The following is a 12,310-nucleotide window of genomic DNA, read 5'->3' as shown; positions in this document are numbered from 1 at the left end:
GTCTGTGGGCTCGGGGAGCAGCTGGGACAGCAGCAGCAGGGACTTGAGTCTGAAGCACATTCAGAGCAAGGGAAAGCAAAGGCTCATGGCAGTGCAGAGATCCAGGATGCTGACAGGGTGGGGCTGGAACAGAGGCAGTGCTGAGAGGCCAGAGCAGTGCTCCTGGCTAAGGTTACAAGGGACATGGTAGAGAACCATGTGGTTCTGGACACGGGGGACTGCAGACCATGGCTCGGATGGCGCTTTCTCTGGGCTAAGAGCCTCTCTGTTCACTTGGACAATAATTGGGCCAGGGAGGAGGGGGAACTATATACGCTCACACCAAATACCCAGGGCAGCCAGACCACTGGACCAGTCTGGCCCCTGGGCACAGATGGCCAACATCCTCTTCCCTTCTCCTACCTATCTTGGCTCCTTTCTTCAGAAGAGTGACGACCACAGAGGTGTTCCGGCACCCCACGGCCCTATCCAAAGGGCGCATTCCACTGTAGTCAACATGCTCGATCATGGCCCCATGATCTACCAGGAACTGGACCTAGGACATGGATCAAGCAGAGCAGTTAGGACAGGCATGGCTCAGCACTGTTCCACCGAGGGCTCTGGCTGCTGCCTGCCCTTCGACTGCTGGCCTGAACCAGGCTATATAGCCATGATATTTCAGGCCTTAGCTACATTCTTGATCTTTAGTAGCAATTTGAATATTCCTGTTCTCTGGCAGGTATAGATCTGAGAGCTCTGTATCAGGAGTCATCAATATCTCACTCCACTTTCGACCCCAGCTAGTATGGATGGAGAACAGCCCCTCTCCCTTCTCTCCCGAGGCTTGTTTAAAGGAACTCACCACCTCAGCATCACCATAAAAAGCTGCCAGATCCAGTGGGGTACGGCCGTTCTTGTCAGCATGGTCTGTGGCAGCTCCGTTATCCACCAGAGAACGTACTACTGAGAGATGGCCCTTCAAACAAGCCCAGCTGAGGGCTGTCAATCCTTCTTTGTCCATGAGAGCAATGGAGGCACCTGCAAAGGCAAGAGATAGCACAGGACTGAGGAGACACGGAAACGCACAGCAGGCGGGGAAGTGTGTTTAAGGGGCATGCTCCACCAAAGAACACCACTTGCTTCTGGATTACTTCCATGTTAAGACTGATCCTGGTATACCAATTGTATCTCAATAAAACTGTTAAAAGTTCATCTACAAGCTTTCACTAACACAGATTCCAGTTTTATTGGGTATTCAAGGTTATCCACAATCTATTCCCAATTACTCTCTATACTTAAGTTTTATTATTCCCCTGTGAGAATCCTCCACTTCGGCCAAATGGATGTGTTCACTGCCTCTCAAGGCTCCCAGAAATCCTCCTGCATCATCACTCTCGGTCACGTTGCTCCCTATGTGGAAGAGCTCTTCTTCTCCTGAGACATGCCTCACTTCTTCCCATCCTCTAGGAACTATCTCCATCCTCCTGCCTCTAAGAAGCTTCTCATGGTTCACTGCTACCTCATCTTAAATATGCTTAACATAAGTCAGCTTACTCCATTGACTTTATTCCATTACTTATCTATTCTTATGTATTCCATTTGCACGTAATAAATTCTCAATGAGCATTTTCTTCTTTCTTTTCTTTTTTTTTCCTTGAGATGCACTCTTGCTCTGTTGCCTAGGCTGGAGTGCAGTGGCCCAATCTCGGCTCACTGCAACCTCTACATCCTGGGATTGGACAATCCTCCTGCCTCAGCCTCCAAAGTAGCATGCACTACCAGCTCTGGCCAATTTTTGTATTTTTAGTAGGGTTTCACCCTACTAAAAGACGGGGTTTCACCATGTTTGCCAGGCTAGTCTTGAACTCCTGACCTCAAGTGATCCGCCTGCCTCGACCTCACTACACTGGAGCTCAGTGAATGTTTTCTGAACTGAGCAGAAGCTTTCCATTGATAATGGTGCTAACTCTTTGAGACAGTCTCCTCAAACAGGAGTCCAGGACATGTTTGTCACTGATCACAGTACCAGGCCATTTCTCCCTCCCCAGGTGGGGGAAATAAACACGTGAGAGGACACTGAGCTCAGGCCACGAAGGAAATCTAGAGTTTAATAAAGTTAAATTCATAGAATCACAGAATAAAATGGTGGTTACCAGAAACTAGGAGATGAGCGGGGGTTGGGGAGATGTTGGTCAAAGACACAAAATTCACTTAGAAGAAATAAGTTCAAGAGATCTACTGTATTAGTTACTAACTAGTACACTAAATCTACTCTATAGTTCTTAACTATAGTCAGAGTGATAGTTATTTTTTATTTATTTATTTATTTTGAGACGGAGTTTCACTCTTGTTACCCAGGCTGGAGTGCAACGGTGCGATCTTGGCTCACCGCAACCTCCGCCTCCTGGGTTCAGGCAATTCTCCTGCCTCAGCCTCCTGAGTAGCTGGGATTACAGGCACACGCCACCATGCCCAGCTAATTTTTTGTATTTTTAGTAGAGACGGGGTTTCACCATGTTGACCAGGATGGTCTCGATCTCTCGACCTCGTGATCCACCCGCCTCGGCCTCCCAAAGTGCTGGGATTACAGGCTTGAGCCACCATGCCCGGCCCAGAGTGAAAGTTATTAATAATATACAATTGAAAATTGCTGTGAAAGTACATTTTAAGCATTTTCACCAGAAGAAAAATGGGTGTGTGAGGTAATGCACACGTAAAGTAGCTTAGCTTAGCCATTCCACAATGTATACGTATGCAGCGTGAGTATCCCTAATCTGAAAATCTAAAATCAGAAACACTCCGCAATCTGAACCTTTTTGAGCGCCAACTCAAAGTAAATACACATTGCAGCATTTTGGATTTCACATTTTTGGGTTAGTAATGTTCAACCAGTAAGTATAATGCAAATAGTCAAAATGCAAAAAATAAAATCCCAAATCTGAAATGCTTCTGAAACAATATACAACCTGTGTATACCATAAATATCGTTCACCATAAATATCGTTCCTTGTCTATGTTTAGACATGTTTAGCTACACAGATACCACACTGTGTTACAAGTGTTTACAGTAACTCAGTGCAGTAATAGGCTGTACAGGTTTGTAGCCTAGGTGTGTAGTAGGCTATACCATTTAGGTTTGTGTAAGTGCATTGTATGATGTTTACAAATGACAATCACCTAAGAACACATTTCTTAGAATGCATTTCTCTGAACGTATCCCTATGATTAAGCAACACATAACTGCATATACAATTTTTACTTGTCAATTAAATATCTGGTGGGGTGGAGTGACTTTCTACAATCCCAGCACTTTGGGAGGCTGAGGTGGGGAGGATTGCCTGAGGCCAGAAATCTGAGATCAGCCTGAGTAACATGGTTAAGACTCTGTCTCTACAAATAATTAAAAAAATTAGCCAGCTGTGGTGGTGTAAGCTTGTAGTCTTAGCTACTAGGAAGGCTGAGATGGGAGGATCGCTTGAGCCCACAAGTTCCAGGCTTTAGTGAGCTATGATCAGGCCACTGCACTCCAGCCTGGGTGATGGAGCGAGACCTTACCTCTAAAAAAAGACAAAACAAAAAACAAATACAACAAACAAGCAATTCAGAGTTTAAACTCCTCAGCCTTATTCAGTAACTCCACCTTCCTTTTTAAATTCTCCGCCCACTCTTTCATATTGTGCATGTTTCCAACGTTTCTATTTTCACTTGAAAGAATCAAGCATACCTGACATGCCTTGTAATCAGTCTAAAATCCAATATACGTTTGGTTAAGGCCCAGACTGTAAGGCCTTCGATGACAAGGAGCCTATCATTTATTTGCTAGTTTTGAGGAGTACCTAACTCTTTTCACACAGTAGGTATGTCGTATTTAACTACATCAGAGATCAACTTACTGCACCAGGACACTTAGCTGCCCCCTCAGCTGGACAGGATTCAGATGTCAGCTCAAGCTTAGGACCTGCCACAGCAGGCTCAGGGTTTGCTCAGCAGTCATCTAGCCTACCACACCTTTGCATTCCTGGAAGTCAGTAGAGTTTGTGGTTTCCCAAAGCAGGATGAAAAGCTGGAAGGGACCATACCTTAATCCTGATGAGAGCCATTTAGGTAATGGTACAGTTTGCAATTAAAACATTGACTCTAATGTGGAATAAATTTAAATATGGAAGAGAATCCAGTATTTTTTTTCAGATGCAACATCTATAAATTCCCTGGACAAAGTCTTCAATGGTGGAAAAAGTAGGATAAGAAAGTTCTGGATGTATATTAAAGAAACTGATTTTTCCAAAGATAAGAAATTAAAAGGAGTTACATATGAAACAAATCCATAATATGTTAAATACTTCCAAAATCCAATTTGCAATCTTCTTTTCTCTCTCATGCAGTTAATGAAATCACAATTCTCCCAAACATCCATCGTGCAACTCTGGAGTTATCTTTAACTCTTCTATCCTTACTTCCTACATCTACTCAGACTTCATATCCACAACACCTCTTGCACATAGAGCCCTTCTCTTCTGTTCTGAAAGCTACTGTCCTTGGGTTAGGACCTCTTTATGCCTCATCTGTTTCATTACAATGGCTTCCTAACTGATCTCCTGCTCCTTTATCAAATCTACTGCTCACAGAAACAGGAACCACTTTATCAAATACCGCCAGAGTGACTGTTTTTAAAGCATAACTCTGGCATCAATTCCTTATTTAAAAAATTTTAAAGCCTCCCCAGATTCTTTTAGAATTAAGTCCAGATTCTTTTAACATGGTCCTTTTCCATTTCTTTCCATATACCTTTGCAGTTTTACTTTCTGTAGTCCTCTTATACTTTACTAGACAGTTTGCATTATTTCTCCAAACCTGTGACTCCTCTTTGGCCTTTCATCTATGTTACGCCCTCTCCCTAAATCTAGAACATTTTTCCTATTCGAATTTCAAAGCCTGTCCTAGTCTAACTCAAAGTACCCCTTTATCAGAGCACTTGGGATTCTCTGCTTTTTAAGGTATTTATCTTTGCTTTATCTCTTCCTTGCCACATTATAGACCCTTTGAGGGCACAGATTATAGTGCATTAATTTAAAAAACATCAGAACTACTCATAGTTCCTAGTATAGGAACTATTTATGCTAATGACATAGACTAAATAAATCTTTGTTGAATTCTTAAGGGCGGGAAAAAAATGAAACAGTCCAAAGGAGAAAATCTCTCCATTGGTGAAAGAAAGAAATACCTGGAATCTGTGGCCACGGAGCCTCTACTGGCACATGACAGGTACTTTGCAGCTATCTATCTAAAGGTTATCAGTAGCTCAAGAGGTCCCGCCTCTTTCAGTGGACTTGGTTTGTTCTGGAGTATTTACTCCTGACACAACTTATCTTCAGAATCTAGGCAATCCTTCCTCTTTCCTGCCTTCCCCAGTAGAAATGAAGATAGATAGATATGAAGGCAAATTTGTTTGGTAGCTTATATGGGGGAACCAAGAGCCACTTTACAACCTGTAAGAGCAACTCTCTGATTCTGACCCAGTCTTGAGTCTGAGTCTGAGGAAACACATCTTACCTGACAGATACAGCTAAAGATCCAATAAAAGTCTCTGACTGAGCTGTAGTTTGAAATCTTAGAAGAAACCTAATTTCTTTCTAATTAAACTACCCTTAGGTACTCTGGGTTCGGCATCATTGTTCAGGAGGTTGGTTTCCTTGAAGGAAGGTACATGTGGTTGTGGATATAATTACAGATGTTTGGGTCCAGTTTATTAATAGTGGAGCATAACTGGAATGACTGCCTCTGCCTCTTGCTTCATGCAAATGCTCAAGCTCCACTAGATGGCACTGCAGAGTCACCAGTGATGAGCTTTTTCTACTACAGAGGTCCACCATCAGCAGCCACCGTTAGGCACAGCAAGCAACGGGAGCCTTATGTGCTTTACGATGGTGGTGTGACCACTGTCTCCTTTAACTTATTTCCCATTCACCAGGAATTTGTGGATGTTGGTAAGTATCAAAGGGAATTTATTATAACAGGGTAATCATCTTGATTCCCCAAATAGGATTCCACAGTCAGCAGGGGCCTTCACTGCAATTTGCCTCCTTTGAATTCAAGAAAAATATTACTTGTGCAGGCTTAGAAAAGAATTGATAAAGTCAAAACACAATCCCTGGAAGATGAACATTTACTGAGTATATATTTTTTAAAAATCAAATTTTGGAGACTACTACTGAATGAGAATTTACAATATGTTAATTTCATTTAAATTCCTCAAGTCATAAAGAAATAGTGTCAGAGTTAGAAGCATTCCACTGAATACAAGACGGGAGGAGATAGCCTTTCATTTTCCAACCAACTGGATTAATATCTGTTCTTAGTATCTCCTGGGAACCATTGCTGGAAATCATGAGTTCACCAGGTAATTACGGGTACCAGCCAGCCAGCTTTAGCATCCCAAGACTAACCTTGTGCAAGCAGGAAGTCCACAGTTCCTAGATGGCCTTCGGAGGCAGCCATCATCAGAGGAGTGCGGCCCTGCTTGTCTGCCATGTTGACATCAGCTCCATGGGTGAGTAAAAGATCAACAATCTGCAAGTGCAGAGAAACAGGAACCAATTAGCCCAAATAAGAGCTGCTGAGAAGACATGTGCACACTATTTCTTACTCTGTACGAATTCCTACTGCTGTGTAAGTCACCTCTATATGTATCTTTCCACTGCAAGACCCCATATAAGTACCTGTATAGTCCTAGTACCATGTGATTTAATATCTCTCTTAGGGACAGCCAAATGAGAAGGATTCAACTCTGAATGTCTTGACTCAGCCACTAAGTAAAAAAGAACTTAAGAAAGGTCAAGATGTAGATTAAACAATTCCATGGTGGAAATTCCAACATAAATCACTCCTTTATTGCCCTCTAGTGGTTGCAAATCTGCCTGCAGTTAATACTTCCGACTGAACAGAACATAAAGTGTCTCTGGTAACTCTTTAGGGCCGTTTGGCTTCTATGGCCTTTTTTCTATTCAAATACTTTTGAAGATTATTTTCAGTGTGCATTCTTTTCCATCCCAAGTGTATAAATTAACATTTATCCAGAATCCAAATATCTAAAAGGACTGTATCACTAGAATTTGCATTCACTGCATTTTCTTTTAGTCTCAGATACTTGCAAATAAGTGACTAGCAGAAGTCTGCTGAGAAATGAACCTTCCAAGGAGTCTTTGGATACTGTGAAATGTGAGAAGGAGATCACTCTATTATCTGGATAAAAGTAGTTAGTCCGTCTATACAATCTATATCAAGGGATGGTTTTGAATAACTTTCGCATGCTCAATTAACCAGAATATTCATAACAAAGGTCCAAGTCTCAAACCTGATCACTGCTGGGTAACCCAAACTTTACTTGTGATCATTCTGCTCTCTGCATCAGAAGTCCTGACCTAGAACTCAGTCCTGCCTGAGGGACTGGAACTGGCCACCCTTACCTGCCAGTGGCCCTGGCGCACTGTGCTGAATAGCGGCACTGCCCCTCGGCGGTTTGGCTGGGCCACTGCCGCCCCTTGTTCCAAGAGCAGACGGCACACCTCCAGTTTGCCCCTTCCGGCTGCAGCTGTTAGGGCTAAGGGCAGAGAACAAAGGCTGAGGAGAGGTGCTGCTTGTCCTCTCTAGTGCCCACTGTTAAACGTGACATATCCCTGTGTTTCATTAATGTATTGCTACTTTACTGCTAAGAATAACGATTTTCGTCACCTTTTCCATAAACAAAAGTTCTAAAGAAAAATAATGAATAAAGACACATTTAAATTGCCTCACAATATTTGGGGACAATTATAATAACTATTGAAAAATCAACTTTAATCAAACTCACTTGGTTTCATTTTCCCTAACCAGACTGTCTGCTCTGCTTTAGTGTACCTTTCGTTTGGTACCTCTTCCTAGCTACAAACTTTCTGTGTGGGTGGAATCTAAAGACAAGAGTCTTTGCAGAGATAAAGATTTTTTTTTTCTTTTCTTTTCTTTCTTTCTTTTTTTTTTTTTTTAAAGAATTAGCTGGGAACTACCTCCAGCCAAGCTCTACTCTTGGGCTCTTAAGCCTAGAGAATCAATGTTAGGAATTGCAGCCCAAGGTCTTGGGCCAGTTTTCATTCTTTTTCTTCATGAGTTGATACATAAGTTTCTGGCACATTTGCAACACTTTTTTTAGATACAAGATTTAGAATTATTCAAGGTAGCAGTCTTAAAGATGGGAGAAGAGGTATGACAAAGACTATTTTCTTCTGAATATAAAATAAATGAAGTCACAGGTAAAAATAGCTACAGTGAGTTTAAGAGACACATCAGGAAAAACACAGACACATTCTTATTCTTGTGCCACTGTCCACTGACAATATGATGTCTGATACAAAGGAGATTTTACGAACGCCTATATAGTGTCCTCAGAGTATCATTTCAATAGCAGAGGAATTTAGAGAAATGAAGTCTGTCTTTTAACAAATAAGTATTTGTTTCATTTACCTGTGGGAACTCGGGTGTATAGGTCTATAGTTTTAAAAAAAATAATGAGGGTAAGGAGGATGGAACACACTGTTAGAACATGTACGAGTTATACTTCATTTTAAAGGAAGAGTATATAGATTTTTTGTTTCCAAATTAAAAAACTGATGTAGTGGTCAGCAGGTCCTTCTTTTATTATAGCCTCCTACTCCAATAATAAATCAGAAAATGATAATAGTTAGCAGGCACAGATACTGCAGTTTGCAAACATTAAAATCTATTCAGAGAAGCAAATAAAATTTACATCAAATGGACATTTGCATTCTTTTCCACTTAAGTGCAGATTATAGCATTTTTGTCTTTGGATATGGCCAGATTTATCCATTACTGAGTCATATGCAAAATCAAAACTACCTGTAATTTCTACAAAGGTAAACCTTCAAGTAATATTTTCCTTCCTTCCACGAGGATAAGAAGGGCTTATGCAGTAAAATGTGATAATTTTAGAAGATATCTGCACTCTTAAACCAGTTCTATGTATGGCTTGTCTTATGTGTATTTTCAGTTTTATTTTGGAACTCTTGACATTGGCATTTCTGTCCAGTTCCTTACAGGAGGCCAATGGCTTGGTCCCATCTGAGGTGAGGGTCCTTTCCAAGCCCTGAATGGATGAGTTCAGGTGTTAATGGCTATAATTATTTACTGGATAAATAAGTTTTATCTCTTGTTTTTTAAATGTAAATGATGTTCCGTTTCTCAAGTTTGTATTTCTTTCTTTTTTTTTTTTTTTTTGAGACGGAGTTTTGCTCTTGTTACCCAGGCTGGAGTGCAATGGCGCGGTCTCGGCTCACCGCAACCTCCGCCTCCTGGGCTCAGGCAATTCTCCTGCCTCAGCCTCCTAAGTAGCTGGGATTACAGGCACGCGCCACCACGCCCAGCTAGTTTTTTGTATTTTTAGTAGAGACGGGGTTTCACCATGTTGACCAGGATGGTCTCGATCTCTCGACCTCGTGATCCACCCGCCTCGGCCTCCCAAAGTGCTGGGATTACAGGCTTGAGCCACCGCGCCCGGCCTCAAGTTTGTATTTCTAATAGGTAAGAAAACAAATTGTTAGTTTTGTATGTGGGTCAGAACATAAAAGTAGTTTAAAGAATTTGACTGGATAAACATTTATTAGGAACCATAAGAATTATCTTGGTGCATAAAACAAACCATTTGGAAAATTTCTAACCCACATTCTGAACCCATTTAAAGCAGCTACTAGGCAGCTAAGGGTGCAGCAAACATCTCTATGTGAGCTGGCCAAATACATTATTTTTCACAAAAGAACTTACAGCAGCCTAGAGAAAATATAGACAGTATTTCAGAATCAAGCCTCTCACTAATGATGCTAGTTCACAAAACACGTCTGAATATTCACAACCACTGCCCATCTGGAAAGCCACGCTGTCCACTCCAACAATTCCACTGCTCTGGCTGCCCCATTTCTCCCTACTGGATAACATTTATATGAGAGGGAATGTTCCACTTGGCCTTTTTCTTTGTTGTGTTATCTCCATTGTTTAGGTTATGATGTCATTTGGCAGCAACCTTCAGTTGATAGCTGGACATGGTTATTAGCACAGCTGGCCGGTTTCATCTCAGAACAACACAACTGTGTAGAACGGAATCTGGGCTTTTCAAAATCCAAGAGCAAAGAGTTGTATAGCTGGATTTTATATGAGATTTATCGAAAACTGTTAAAACTTTCTAAAAGAAAGGAGATTAAGGTAAAGCCAATTCTATAAAACACCAAACCGCAGAGCAGTTAGGAGCCAACTTTCTTCCTAAAAGAGCAGTAACAGAATTTGTTCCCTAGCTTGTCAGCATCTGATGAGATAATCTGACAGAAATGGTCTTTTTTGAAAGGGAAACATCTAAAGAGTTGGAAGAGGCAGACAGGATATAGCTCAGTGTTGGGGAAACAGCCAGAGTCTGCTTGGATGGGATGCTGACACTAAAGAGAATGCAGAAACCAAAATGACTCTTTCATCTACTTTCAACCCTGGAAGAGCCCAGCACAGACAGGTCATGTAGGATCAAGGGGTAGGGGGAGGAGGGGAAGTGGCTGGGGAGAAATAAACTGATCACTGATATCCAAAATAACACTAATAAAACATTTATTGAGCTATTTGTCAGGCACTGTCTCTGCTTTCAAGGAACTCATGGTTGAGTAAGGAAACAGACAAATACCTTAATATACACTGTGACAAGCACAATGGAGATACATCCTTGGTATGAGGGAAGGCACAGAGGGAGAAGCATCTAAGATGGCCTCCAGTAGAGATGACAATGTGAACTAGATGCTGAAAGATGAACAGGAGATTTATAGGCATGGAAGGTGGGGAATGGACATGACAGGCAAAGGGAGAGCATGAATAAAGGCACTGAGGGGGAAAACATGTTTAGTTATCGGAATTACTGGAGAAGACAGTCAGTATATGAGGCTGGATCATTACTGGTCTTTTATCCTACATTAAAGGACTTCATCCTACAAGTAGTAAATGAAGGTCAGTAACACAGACAGACTATGGCTTAAAAAGATCACTGGCTGAAGTCTGAGAGATGTATCAAAAAAGGGTGAGGCTAGAGGCAGAAGCTCAATTAGAAGGTAGTTGCAATAATCTAGGCAAAAGACGATGAGGGCAGGAATTAAAGGAATCTAATAAGTTTGTAAACTCTGATTTCATTTTAGGGCCATGTATTTCCAGGGTTTGCCTCCAGAGTCGCTAGAGGCTCTCGGTGCTGGTCCTGGTCTGTGCCCACAACACAAGGGAGAGGTGGGTGTGGTGAACAATCTTGTCACCTTGTTTGCTTTTCTTCTGTGTTGTTCTATAAGAAGTCTGTGAAAACACTATGGGATGGGAGGGGGTCAGCAGACGGTGGAAGCTGGATGTAAGAAGATGACATCTGGAAGGATAAAGAGGCTGCAAAAGGAGGATGAAAGCAACCAGGATGCTTTAGTGATCTGCCTTTAGAAAATCTGATATGTAAAAATCACATCCCAATTAACATTTCATTGTATATTAGGATGTATTTCACAGATTCTAAGATTCACTTTCTCCCTCTACATATTAACGTCTCTGAAATTGGGATGCATCTTACAAATGATGTGATAATAAAGAATTGTGTCAGTTTAGTTGGCAGAAGTTGTTTTTGTGGTGGCACATAAAATAATGGATGTATACTTTCTTAAAGTTAATGGTGTCTTAGATTTGATAGAGTAAGTGATACATATTCTAAGAAACATCATGACCATTGTATTTTCCTTAGGTTAAAAATTGTCACTTAGGTCCTGGTTGCAGATATGAGCCCCCACCAACTAGCTTTGGGTCACAGACCACTTTTATATGCAAAAATATGTCTAAGATTTTGTCATGGGAGGAAGCATCACAATTCAACAGGTCGTTATTAAATTTAAATGATCATGTGCTGAAGTTAGAAAGGCACATGTATGTTTAATAAACATCACTGTAGATAGGAAAGTGAATCAAAGTCCATTCTGTACTAGTGATGATGAGTTGGAGGGTCACTGTCACATAATAAAGACAACATTACTTTCCAGAATTTTTTCTGAAATCATTTTTCATAGATACAGAAATTGTATTACAGCTGGGCGTGGTGGCTCATGCCTGTAATCCTGGCACTTTCAGAGGCCAAGGTAGGCAGATCACCTAAGGTTTTGGACCAGCCTGGCCAACATGGTGAAACCCCGTCTCTACTAAAAATACAAAAAAAAAAAAAATTAGCTGGGCATGGTGGTGCACACCTCCTGGTAATTCCAGGAGGCTGAGGCAGGAGAATCACCTGAACCCAGGA

The 12,310-nt window shown here is 41.4% G+C and overlaps 1 protein-coding gene across 9 annotated transcripts in view; it reads right to left on the bottom strand.

Moving 5' to 3' along the window:
* Positions 1-12,310, bottom strand: part of TANC2 (tetratricopeptide repeat, ankyrin repeat and coiled-coil containing 2) — a 442,578-nt gene that overhangs the window by 14,974 nt on the left and 415,294 nt on the right. For all 9 annotated transcript variants that reach the window (XM_010330283.3, XM_010330284.3, XM_010330285.3 and 6 more), the window contains 4 exons: positions 7,443-7,576; positions 6,423-6,546; positions 842-1,017; positions 403-535 (listed from right to left, as the gene is read on the bottom strand). In XM_010330283.3, coding sequence (XP_010328585.1) covers positions 403-535; positions 842-1,017; positions 6,423-6,546; positions 7,443-7,576 — 567 coding nt within the window. The remainder of the gene's footprint in view (positions 1-402; positions 536-841; positions 1,018-6,422; positions 6,547-7,442; positions 7,577-12,310) is intronic.

The sequence above is a fragment of the Saimiri boliviensis genome, chromosome 17 (genome assembly GCF_048565385.1).
Source record: "Saimiri boliviensis isolate mSaiBol1 chromosome 17, mSaiBol1.pri, whole genome shotgun sequence".
Taxonomy (NCBI): domain Eukaryota; kingdom Metazoa; phylum Chordata; class Mammalia; order Primates; family Cebidae; genus Saimiri; species Saimiri boliviensis.
This window is presented reverse-complemented; position numbering and strand designations above follow the sequence as displayed.